Source organism: Galleria mellonella, unplaced genomic scaffold (genome assembly GCF_026898425.1).
Source record: "Galleria mellonella isolate WM207_F2 unplaced genomic scaffold, CSIRO_AGI_GalMel_v1 utg63, whole genome shotgun sequence".
NCBI lineage: Eukaryota > Metazoa > Arthropoda > Insecta > Lepidoptera > Pyralidae > Galleria > Galleria mellonella.
The window spans coordinates 4,860,610-4,873,929 of record NW_026442130.1 but is presented as its reverse complement, the minus strand read 5'-3'; the positions used below and the strand labels follow the sequence as shown (position 1 = coordinate 4,873,929).

General features: G+C 37.0%; 1 protein-coding gene across 6 annotated transcripts in view; it reads right to left on the bottom strand.

The window, feature by feature from the left end:
• Window positions 1-13,320, bottom strand: part of LOC113521956 (zinc finger protein 608-like) — a 148,382-nt gene that overhangs the window by 3,592 nt on the left and 131,470 nt on the right. For all 6 annotated transcript variants that reach the window (XM_026907641.3, XM_026907639.3, XM_026907640.3 and 3 more), the window contains 7 exons: window positions 6,901-6,988; window positions 6,073-6,796; window positions 5,526-5,735; window positions 3,773-3,886; window positions 2,414-2,742; window positions 1,857-2,058; window positions 841-1,330 (listed from right to left, as the gene is read on the bottom strand). In XM_026907641.3, coding sequence (XP_026763442.2) covers window positions 841-1,330; window positions 1,857-2,058; window positions 2,414-2,742; window positions 3,773-3,886; window positions 5,526-5,735; window positions 6,073-6,796; window positions 6,901-6,988 — 2,157 coding nt within the window. The remainder of the gene's footprint in view (window positions 1-840; window positions 1,331-1,856; window positions 2,059-2,413; window positions 2,743-3,772; window positions 3,887-5,525; window positions 5,736-6,072; window positions 6,797-6,900; window positions 6,989-13,320) is intronic.

The window sequence follows — 13,320 nt, the reverse complement described above, 5'->3', positions numbered from 1 at the left end:
ACGTTCAGACAAAGTAAGAAAAGGATCGTGTCGATTTTCTTATTCATAATTCATTGAATACATTCAATTTACGTAATTTTAGATATACGCAACGATTTTACTATGACGAATCAGTTTTATTACTGGTGTTTACCATCGCTTGAAAGTTAGTTGATTTTTAGTTATTTTTTAGTATTTGCCAGAATTGATTATATATTATTAGAAAGATTAGGAAAGCATTTGGCAATGAGAGATTTATAGACATCGATAATGAAAATTAAAAAATTATAAATATACTAAACAAGTAAATATCTACATAGTTAATTTAATATAAAGCAAGTCAGAGCAAGTTAATTCTTTTATGTTCTCTTCGTTAAAAAAGGTTCCTAATTTATTCCTTAGTAATTTATTTAGCTCTGTTAGTTGTTTGTTCAGCGTGAGATGAAAAACAAAATTAAACTTTTCAGTCTTAACAAGAGCCTAAGTCTAGATAGATTAGAAACTTAGTTAAAACGCTAAAGGTTTTTATTGTTTGCTTATAATTTTTTTAAACGATAGGAAAATAAGAATCGTCATGATACCAGGTGAAATAATGGTTAATAGCGAGACCATTCGCAAGTAAAAAAAGAAAATATGACTTCCTATTTCAATACAATATAAGGTGAAATAAAATACATGCCATTGAGATAGATTAATCAGATTCAGGTTAGTATGAGTACACAATAAGCATAAATTCTAGTACTCTACCAGCTTGCTTTGCTTTTGCTTTGACCATATTAATAATGTTAGTAAAACTGGGTAAATTTTTTTATTTAGGTATATTTTAGACCAGTTTATTAGATTAAGATATTGTTCACTTACCGGGATAAGGCGGCGGATAGAGCGGATAGCCGAGACCCACGTGCGTGTGGTGGTGCGTGTGCACGTGTCGCTGCGGGGGCGGCGACCGCGGGGGCTCCTTCGGGGGCTCGGGGCGCGGCGGTTTGCCCTGCGGCGACTTTGCATGTTCTTGTAGTTCGTGTATCTTATGCGGCGGCGCATGCGACGGCGGCGCGTAGTACTGCGCGTGCGCCGCGTGTGCCGCGTGGGCTGCGTGTGCGGGCGGAAGTAACTCGAGCTTGGCGGGAGCGCCCGGTCGGGATAAGTCTTCCGGTGCGTGGTACCTAGGTACCGTCCAGCCGCCGCCGAAGCTGCCCACCAGCATTGGACTGAGCGGCGCCCGATATACAGGGTCGAAGGGCAATGCGCCGTAGTGCGGCGCCTGCATGTACGGGGGGAGATAGTATTGGGAAGTTGGAGGCGGTGGAGGTCCCTGCGTCTCGGTTGTTGGCTTCTGGCCTTCCTGCTTCACCTGTGGGTTAATAGCAATTATTGTTTTAATAACGAGAGCTACGATGACACTTCGAAAGGCTCTAAAAATATATGTTTACTATAATTAATATGCCCGACCAATTGTCACAATTTTCTCTATTCTACCCATGTAAAAACTAATCACAAATTCATGTCAAATATGTCAAATGGCAGATAGGTTTGCCAGAGAAATAATCTATATCTCCTTAGATTTGTCCAAATATTTTGTACGCATACCTATCTATCTTTACGCCAGACGCCTTACGACGCAGGCAAATATATTTGTTCTAAGCATTAAAAAGTAACAGAACATAGTAGAGATTAAGTCAACTTTAAATGTCTTGAAATGTTATTGTTTGCAAAAATTAATACTACGTACGTAGGATAAGTTTGCTATTTTAATCTATACTTTAATCATATTTAGATAATTTAGCTGCCCCTAGATATAGTCTCAAATTTACAAAATCGAGCATTGTCACCTTTCGGATTATGTTACATAGGGCCGGACATATAAGAACTGTTCGTACCTTAATTTCTTCTTTAGGTTTATCATCCTTGTCTTTAGAGGGAGGTTTATGTGCGTGTTGAGGCTGCCGCGGCGTGGGCTGTGGCGGTGCCCCCGGAGCCCCCACGGACGGCGGGGGCCCGTTTCCCTGCGCTGGATTCGGCCCTGGCGGCTTTGATTCGCCACCGCCCTCTTTTCTTCTCTGCTCTAAGGTCATGTAATATCTGCAAATAAAAACGTTGTCATAATAATTGCATATAAAAAAAATAAATATCATAAAATCTAATTTATTAGTTTCCTTTTGAAGCTAACTTAAAAAATTATGTCATTGTTGCAAAAAAAAAATAGATTATTTCCCAAAAATTTAATTGCAGTTAATCGTCATTTATGTCATAATTTTACAGTTTTATCTACACCTATTCCCACTGGAGTCTTGATTATTCTTCTTTATAAAAATAAAAATTGTTTCATTGTCCAGATCAACCAGTTGGTTCATTGTTAGTTTCTCTTTTTCTAGACAATAATTATAACAAATTTTAAGAGAAACACTTTAATTTTAAATGACAAACAACATCGTACCTCCTTAATTCTTCTTCACGTACGTGCGGCGGCCGCTGGAAGGCGTAAGGTCCCATCTGCGCCTTCATCTCTATACTCTCCTTCAGTATCTGATGGTTGTCATTAGGCCTCGCTGGGTTCTCTTTGCCGTCTGGTGGACGTGGCTGCTTACTCTTATCCAATGGGCTCGGCGTGGTTTTGGAGCGGTCGGGCTCTTTAGACTTATCTTCTAACTGAGGCCCTGGCGGCGCCCCTGCTGACTCCACGTTGTATGGAAAATTCGGCACGTAATTATATGGATAGAAGTGCTGTGGAAGTACTTTCTGAGGACCACTCTCCGGTTTGCCGTCCTGGAAATACATGAATTACTAATTAGTAAATACAAATTAGTGGTGACTAATATATATTGTATTATATACATGTATATAGCCGTGTGATCCCGGCATAGAATGATCCATCCCTTCTTTTACCATGGGTAACGTAAAAGGCGACTAAGAGAACTTAATGGCTTATAACTTAACGGCGGATATGGTATACTAATGTGTAATACAAAGATTTTAGTTAAAATATTGTCAACACAACGTATAAAGATTGTTTATTATATTATTTTTGTATAGTCTTAAATATGTATGTTAGACTATAAAATATTTAACTTTTTTTTTTATACAACTTAGAATGGCAAACAAGCTGACGGTCAACCTGATGGAAAGTGGTAACCGTCGCCTATAGACATGAGCAGTACTATGGACATAACAGAGTATACTGTTTCGCCCATGATACCCCCCATGCGTTGCCATTCCTGAGGACTCAGGTGTTATTCCTCTGAACCCAGTACATTAACGCCATATCCCACCCTTTAAACCGAAACACAGCCATGCAAACACAACTGCTTCATGGTTGAAACACGAATGGGACAGAGGTACCCAAGCAATCGACTTTTGTACAGTCTCCCTATGACCCTATATTTACAAACTTGTTGCCTGTATTAAAGACCTAAGTAAATAAATATATAATACAGAAATGTAGAACCAGATTGTAATAAATATAGATTTTCGACAGGTAGGGGAAATGTCGAAATGGGTGATGACCTTATTTCCTTCATAAATGTCCAGAGAATACTGATATTAGCCATGCCTACTACAAACAGCATACGAGGACAGTTTATAAAAATCAGCAAAAAATAAAGAAGAAAGAAAAAAATATTTTGAAAAAAATATTTATTTATGTATGTAACTTGTACATATTTGGTCATCTTAAGCACTTTCAAAGCAACAATAAATTTCAATGATATTTTAATGTTTATTCCCGTTAATGACTCAACTTAGTTCTTCATTATTGAAGATTAAAAAATAGACTAGATAAATGATACACCTCTATTACCTTGTGTTCAGCTTTCGGGTCTCCTTTGCTGAGGTCCTCCTTTCCTTTGTCGACGGGAGGTGGCGCTGCCGTCGGAGGGTGTGTCGGGGGCAGATACGGTGGCTGTCCATAGTACTGCAAATTGAATATCATAAATCAGAATGGTATTGATATTTTATAATATAATATTTTTCCATCGAGAAAGAATTGTTTTCCATAAAAATGTCAAAATCATAAAGTAGGTAATATTATTTTTTCGCAACTAAGCCGATACAGATAGTCATTCGATAAAAAATCAGCATATACGGTTCACATAAGGAGGATTGCTATAAAAATAAAACACTTACTTTAACAAAACTAACATGGAACTAACACGGGACAAAACCCTATTAATTGCAAAAAAAAAATCATAATCTTAATATATAAAAATCGCGTCACGAATTACGAATCTTTTTTCGGAAGTCGCTTAAAAATAAAAATATAGTCTTTTAAAAAGTAATAGATTCTCACTGCGGTTGTATTTTTTTTAATTGTTTGTTACCTCATAACTCCAATTATAAACGGAAATAGTTTTTTTTTTGAAAAGGTATGTTTCAGATTGAACTCATAAAAATTTTATCAACATCAGTTAAGCAGTTTAGTTTTAAATTAAAATAATTTATTTTGCCATGACTGAAGTCGGTTTTTTTAACATAATCTTATATTATGTGGGTACATGCTATACATATTTGTACAGCGCTTCTGACCCGCACAATGGGTACCTTGAAACGCCAATCTAAATAAGCCGATAAAACCAACCCTTTTCCATTGATACTATACAAAAATGCTATTAGTGAAAGTGGCATGTTTATGGATTTATTAATCAAAGGTTAAGTTAGCATGCTTTGCAAATTTAAATTTTTAAGGTATTATGCTAAGGACTAATTTTTAGTTGGCTTTTATGCGAGTCTTATTTATTTTCTTATTTAATGGTAGCCTTTACCCGCGACTTTATCCACATGACCGGAATATGTTTATTGACCGAAATAAAAAGTAGTCTATTATCCCTCTCCGTCTCGACAACCGATGCGACCGAGGCGACCTTGTACGTGCAAACGCAGTGTAGGACGACCCCCACTAGATGATGTGACGACCTCAAATGCATTGCTGGGAGTCAGTGAACGCAGTTGACTTAAAACTGTTCTTTATGGCAGTCAATTGGAGAGGCCTACGTTCAGCAGTGGACAGATAATGGCTGAGATAATGATGATCCCTTATAGTATACCAAATTTCACAGTGAATAATAAAGTCATTAAGACGCTATAAGGCTACAAACAAACAAAGTCACTTGCACATTTGCAATATTAGTAAGAATTATTATACTCATTCCTTCACTCATTAATTGCATTGTACATACAATATTTTTAAACCTTCAACATATACTATATAAAAAAAAGTTATTGTACATCACATTATGTATTTAATATATAAAACAAATACACAGTAGATGCACAAGTGGACTTATCCAAAAAATATATATATCTTCCAGTTAACCTTACAAGTATTTTAATAAAATTAGGAAGTTTACCTCTTAAGTTTTGAAATTCATTCATATACATATAATATTTAGAAGAATGGCTAGTAAATACGTCAACCAGTACATCACTCTTGCCACCAGAGGGCGGCACCCTCACATGTCTATAGGAGACGGTTCCCACTTTTCATCAGGTGGCCGTCAGATTGTTTGTTGTTCTAATAAAAATAAACAAAAAGTAAATTTAGGTAGTACCCTCACCTGGTGATAAACAGGGAACGGCCGGTGCGCCGGGTCCGGATCGGCGGCGCCGTCCGGCGGCGCGGCGTCGTCTGAGATGTCCGAGTAGGCCGGCGAGCGCACGCCCGGTGTCGGAGACCGGCGCGCGCGCCGCTTGCCCGGCGATGCATCCGGCGGTGACTCCGTGGACTTGCGCTCCTCGGTCGGCATCAGTGCCGATCGTGGTTTCACCTACACGGTAAATTTGCATATATAAAATGTACACAAATTAATATAACAAATACACAAGTAGGTATTACTAAGCTAAGCTAACCTTAAAATTCCCTATTTTATAGGGTAGAGATTATTAGTAATGTTGACTACTAGTCCCATTACTAACAATATACACTGTCAGGTTGGCCTCCACGTGGTCCTCCTAGGAAACCATCGTACTGAATTTCAGGTGTATTTATCGTGGTGGGCCAACTGACTTGTCTTTTCATTCTACACACATTCACGCCATGTCAGCGTATACAGTTAGTGCATGGAGATACCATTCCATTATCAACTATTAAAAAAAAGTGCTAACCTTAAATTGTGTCGGTTGCAATGTGGGCAAGGCTTCTGGTGGTGGCGTAGACGGTACAGTCGGCGTCGGCGGCCGCTCGACCGGTGGCTGCGGCTCCGGCGTGCTCGCGAACTCCTCTGTAAACCTAGGCTGTTGCGGCGACTCTGCGTTCGCTTCGGTCTTTTCTGGCGATTTTTCTGGAGTCTTATCGCACTTTGATTCCGGGGACTTAGCCGGCGTCGGCGACTTTACAGGTGTCGCTGGCGTGGCTGGCTCGGAAGGCGGCCGAGCAGGGGAAGCAGGTTCTACCGCGGGTTCCTCTTGCTCTGAGCTCGAGCCGTCCTTGTCATCCTCGTCGGGAGCGCCGTGAGCGTGCGACCGGTGGTATTTAAGCCCGTTCGCATGCTTATACTTCTTGGAGCAGTTCGGCTCGGGACACTCGAGTAGGACGGGATCGGGTGGAGGCGACGAAGGCGCGGGAGGCGGTCGCTTTGCTTTCGGCGTAGGCGGTCGCTCCTCCGCTTCTGAGGTACGCTTCCTTTTGGAATCTGGTCTGGGCGGTGTGAATGGCGTGGGAGATGGGAGCGCCCTCCGCCCCTTGGCTCCGCCGTTGCGAAGCTTACTGTGGACGGAGGAACGAGTCTCTGTAAAGTTGGTCATATCGGTGGGTGCTGCGCCACGGCCACGTTTCGCTCGTCCTTTAGGCGTCCGTGCATCCAACTCTTCTGTTGGTGAATCACAAAATCTGCAAATAAATCATAAAAGATATTAGATTTCATCTTAATTTGTAAAATCAAAATTTAACTAAGGTTTATGAATAATTTATGTTAAGAATAATCCGTTACTAACCGAGGTGGCGCCCAGTCGTGCCTCGTACAATCCAGCAAAGTGCCTACATAAGTCTTCCCTCGCCAGGTAACGTTCACAACCAGTACGCCTGGAACAAAATACTAAACGGTCAGATTATGGCTTCGCGCCATCACGCTACAATAGCCAACAATTGGCGATGTGGGATTAAATGTAGTTTATACAACGGGGTTTGATTAAAATACAAAGAAGCTTACTAAGTAATCCATACGATACCAACCCACTAAAGTGTACTGAGCACGGGTCTACCATAACAGGATATTAACCTACTTTTATTACGTTAACTAGAACTTGATATACGAGTAGTTTTATTTCAATTTTTCTTCATTTGCACTAGTGTATTGTGCTCTTTTTATTCTCTTACGACATTTTATGAACGATATACTTTTGCAGACGACTCGATAGTCGTCGATATCGAACGTCACAACAACGAACATAATTATTTACATTTTAATTTTATATAGCATTATAAAAGTACATGTACTCAATCTAAAAATATATAATAAAGAATTATTGTACCTTGACACTATAAAAAAAATTAATTACCACCTATAGAGAAATCGATTGTATTGTCATAAGTCATTTTATGTTTGTTGCAGCAATATGTGTAAAGATCAAAATGTGGTTGTAGGTACTGAGTGTTTGAGTATTTACTTTTAAAATTTATTAAACGGCTGTTCAGTTTGGTAATCAATTTAACATGCATTAAAGATAAATGGAAAGATAATGAACAGCTGCAACGGTAACTGTAAAATCTATAACAATATAATTATATTAAATTGAATTCAATTTATCATTCATTATATTACATGTAACATAAGGTTATCTAACTTTCTATACCATGAAGGTGGCAAAGAAGCATACAGCCTGTCTGATGGTAAACAGTTACTGTAGCCTATGGACGCCTGCAACACTAGGGGTGTCACGTGCGCGTTGCCGACCCTGAAGAAACCTTAATGTAGCATTTTTTAATTATACCATAAAAGTAAATAACTTATAATGTATGTATACATTTGGTACCACTATTCATCGGGTGGGCCGTCAGCTTGTTTACCATTATAAGTTTCATAAAAAAACTCGAACTTATAAATATGTAATTGTCAAAAAATCGATTAATCGAGTCACCGTGAATGATCATCAGGTGAGGGAACAACAATTTGATGTATGCAGTTTGGGGAAGTTCAGGACCAATTTGTCACGATTCCCATTTGCATACTAGGGAAACAGGAGGGAGAGGACGTGTCGCGCCCGCAACACGTACGTGACTCTAACCGCATATTTAGAAGCGCCACCGCTGTACCCATGCCACCCCAGTACTTATGGTGCTAGCGTGTTAACTTATGCAAATTCAATTAATGCTGCCCACCCTCTTTACAACTTTCTTTTATAAAAAATGACTAATAATATTCTGTCACGACTTAAGACACCAAATTTTTTCATGAATTATTATAGAATACATTAGGTATTTTTTGCAGACCTATTGTAATGTAATTTACAGCGAGTTAATCTTCTCTTTGTCCGCAAAATGTTTTTCGTAAACAAGATGAACAAATTGAGATAAAAATGAGGGTCTCGGACAATCCCTTTTTAATCCCGAGCGAGCGCTTTTGGAGACTCGATTTTATATAGCGGTCTCGTTGAATTGTAAATAAGTACCTGCTTAACATTTTAAAAAGGTTTAATGAGATTTCAAAGGATACGTATCTAAATGCCTCTCAAATTTGTGCTTAATTAATGACTGTCCTTTCACAAGTTAATCCATTTTTTACGTAACAGTTGCTCACTAATTAATTCACTTCCACGAAAATATTATTTTATTAAACGTATCATTTAAAATATAAGTAGTCGGCGAGTCGATAATGCCTACATAAAATACTACATTAATATTTCATAATGCTATATTAAACATAATAATACATCTCAGGCGTGTATCGAAACATAAATAAAAAAATTAATAACGCGATTATAACTATTTGGTACGAGTATCACATTCTTGTTGATTTAACAGCGGTCTATTTTTAAATCAATCTTTGTAATTAAACAGTAACAACAGATAAAAGTACAAACATAAAAACATCACAAACATCAACACAGTGATTATTTATAATAAAAGTCGTGAAATAATAAACTTGCATTTATGCTCTGGTTGATAATAAGATCAAAGGTAAAACAATTACTTCACGATGTTCAAGCAATGTTTATCGTTTCACGGAACAATGGACACATAAAGCATTTCTCTATAAGCGATTAGCATATTATCGTGATCGAATTATTTATGCGCAACGTTTAATTGGATTTGATTTGACAAATAAGGTTTTGGTACTGACGTAATATTGATTACTGTTATTTTAACACGTTATTAACTCATGATGATGATTAGTAGGTACTTTCCCTTTAATGTACAGGACACAGTTTGGATCACGTGAATACCGTTTACTATGTCTATAAGTTGGATCAATAAAAAACAATAGTTTAGGTATTGAGAGATAGACACAAAAAAACTATTGTTTGATAGTTATTATTATCTTAAGTTTAAGAAGTTTTTTAACGTTGTACATTCTTGACAGATGGTTCGTAGCCGAAGCCAATAAATTAAAAAAAATATGGAATTCTCGATTTCAAACTGGCCACTTTGAAATGGAGGCAAATAGTCATTGTCAAACAGTCTCTTTATTATTTGTAATTCGAATCAGACACACGTCACTTTGAACACAAAAATGTTTATATGAAATGTATGCAACCAGTTCATTGAATTGGAAAATTTTATACTATAAAGCAGCTAAGTTTTTTATGAGACCTATTCATATTCATATTTTTAATAGAGGCCGTTATAAATAGTTGTACAACATATGAATATAAATTTATTTTATTATAATGATACGTCTAAGTAATTACACAGACTCATTTTCCAATTGCATCAATATTCTCCATTCTATTATTAATATAATGTAAGAAAATTAGTATGTAAATTACATAGTAATTCTAATTAATATTTATAACAATTCTAATAATAATATATTACTGCAATTTGAAAGTAACAAGCAAAAGTTTATACTAGTTATGAAAGCGACTCCTGTCATAATTTCGACTAATTAAACTACAAGTGCTCGCTATTATTATTTGTATGAGTTACCGATAAGGTAACTTTAAATACTCTTTAATAATGAATTATTATTATTATTATCAGGTAAATGAGTTGGTGCGCTATTTCAGACTGAAAGTTAAGATTGCTAGTAAATACGAGGTCTGTCCGGAAAGTTCGTATAAAAGTGTTCTGGAATGCGAGAAAGAGGAGTGGGGAGGCCAGGTAAGCGCAGGACCCCTTCCTTATGTCCCTAACAATGCTTCAGTTCTGGTCTGACCGCCGTGCGGTGCGAACTGGCTTGTCACGCCATCTGTGAAGTTACCTCTTAACGAAACCCCGTCGGCATGGAGCCCGCTTCCGTTGAAGAGCAGCGCGTCGTAATCAAGTTTCTCTCGAAACTCGGCAAGAATGGCCGTGAAATTTTTGCTGATCTCAGAACAGTAAAATCCCAAAGCAAAGAGTGGAAGACATCCGGGGAACCACGAACAAAAAAATCAAGAAAATCCCGCTCAAATGTCAAGACAATGTTGATTGTTTTTTTCGATGTTCGGGGGATTGTCCATCAAGAATTCGTCCCTCCAGGCCAGACAGTTGATGGAAAATTCTACGTCGATGTGCTCAGACGCCTCAAAGCTCGTGTGGCACGAGTTCGTCCAGAATTGGCGCGAGAGGGGCGTTGGATTCTTCACCACGACAATGCCCCTGCCCACACCTCTCTTGTTGTCCGTGAGTTTTTGAGTAAAAATTCCATTACGGTGACCGAACACCCCCCCTATTCGCCGGATTTGGCCCCGTGTGACTTCTTCTTGTTCCCAAAAACCAAATTGGTACTTCGGGGGCGGCATTTGGGGGACATAAATGAGATAAAAAAAGCTACGACGGGGCAGCTGAGAAACCTACAACCAGAGGACTTTCAAGGAGCCTTCTCACAGTGGAAACGGCGTTGGCACAAGTGCATTATGTCACAGGGGGAGTACTTTGAAGGGGATAAAATTGATTTACCTGAATAATTGTAAAATAAAATTTTTAAAAAACTTTTATACGTACTTTCCGGACAAACCTCGTACCATAAGGGGCACAAAATTTATATCTCCTATTTCTTAAGATTGGTAAATCAAGTTTTAATCCTCAAATCGTTACTATAAATAGCACATTATATTCAGTAAATTGGTGGTATTGTAAATATGAACAATACAGAAAGATAACAACTGCTACTTTTCATCTCGTAGGCCTTGCATATTTACCATTCACAGCAGCAAAAGAATCACTGGCGCGGAATAAAAATAACATCGATAAAATACTCCACAGGACATATTTGCGAGCGAACAACACAAATGGTCGTGTTATAATCACATTTGCACGGACGGACAGTAATATGTATTACTTTTATTATAATTGTACAGTATTATATACTCGTATATATTCTAACAACGACTTTTACACATTAGTGAATTTAAATATGTTCAAATTATACGGTGTATAGACGTACATAATTGATTTTGGTAGCAAATATCACTGATTATAATATTTATAGCTCTTTCTCGTGGCATTGCCTACTTAAATCAGCATATAAAGTATCTTATGTGTTAGCTAGGATATAACGTCCCTGTGTAGCAAATTTCAATTAAATCCGTTCAACCGTTCAAGCGTAATTAAGTAACAAACATACAAACATCTTTACAAACTTTCACATTTATTATATTTATTTAGTAGGATGGTATGAAATTAAAACACTTATCACAAACGTCAAGTACAAACCATAAAGTGCTACTATGCTTTTTATTTCTCAAGATGTTTTTTAAACATTTCTACAATTAAAACAACGTCTTTAGTCGTTGGGTTTGCACGGAAATGAATTCCATAGATTACAAAAAAATTATCATAATCGCGAAAAGATATCACGTACAGATAAAAAATACAGTAGACTTAAGAACCTTCTTTTTTTAAATCGCTTAAAAAGTATTCTAAATGTTGAACCTCGATACAAACAAAATAACATGCCAAGTTTCATCCAAATCCGTACCATATGCAGAGAATAGCTTCAGAGAATGGCTTTGTTCTTGTGTTATTATCTTCATTCTCTTTTTATACTTATATAAAGATATAACAGTATTTTAAATGTGAAGATGAGTTTTAGCGGTTATTTTATCCTTTTAACGCTTTAACGGCACGACCAATTGTTATAAATATATAATAAGCATGTAGTAATTAGCATTGTGTAGTACTTATTTCTATTCTTATATCTATATTTGTCTATTAATATATTTTGATTACGCGGACGACTACATGGAACAGATAAAGGAAAAACTAGGTGTCATGTCGTATAGGGAGATCAAAGATATGGCCTGAAATAGAGCTGGCTGGAAAGGAACGCATGAATTAGTAGGCCCGAAAAGAGGGCACTCTTAATGAGAAAAAAAAAACATGGACGATGGCGCGGGTTCAGGTAATTAGTAAATAAGTTTTAAGATGTGTTGCAAACACGTTTTTAACATATACACATCTAATATTATTTTTGTATTTCATGATTGTAAAAAAAGAATGCCTTGAACGTTTTTAACATTGTTTATAGTTTTAATTAAAACTTTTTAATTAATCATTACAATATACCATCATTAGTTATATCCCGCGGCCTAGCCCGCATAAATTGCTCTTAGTATATTTGTATAAAGAATTCTATGTGTTTAATTTAGGATACAGTCTATTTGTGGTAGGTACTAAATTTAATTTAAGCCTGATCAGTTGTTTAAACATAATTGGATAAAAAATATTCAAACTCACAATTATAATCTTTACCTAGTGCGATATCAAGCACTTCTATCAATTATTTATTCAGTCTATTGTATCCCACTACTGGGTAGTATTCCCCCAACTGCTTCAACCAACCACGCTTCCACAACGTTATATTTCCGTTCACAATAAAACACAGTAACTTGTTTTGAATAAATAAACAAATACAACGGAACGTGTTAGTCCAGTTTTAACGTGGGAAATATTAATAGATTTAATTTGGACATAAACCTCATGAATTCATGAATCTGGCTGTGGCAATAAACAATTAGTTGAGTTGAAGCATCAATTCAAATTACTAAGGTCGGTGCGGTCGGGCGGGCAAACGTTTTATTGCTCTAGATTTAGCTTCCAATTTATATTTTTACTTTATTATCTATGAATCCGTGATAGCTGCTTTAATGGTTTCCAAACTCTATTACTAATAACAGAGAAGATTTATTATTAGTTTTGCTTTTATTAAGAGTTAAATGCAGTCATAAAGAAATCTGGGAACGTTAATTAACTGTCAATTTACCAAAACAATT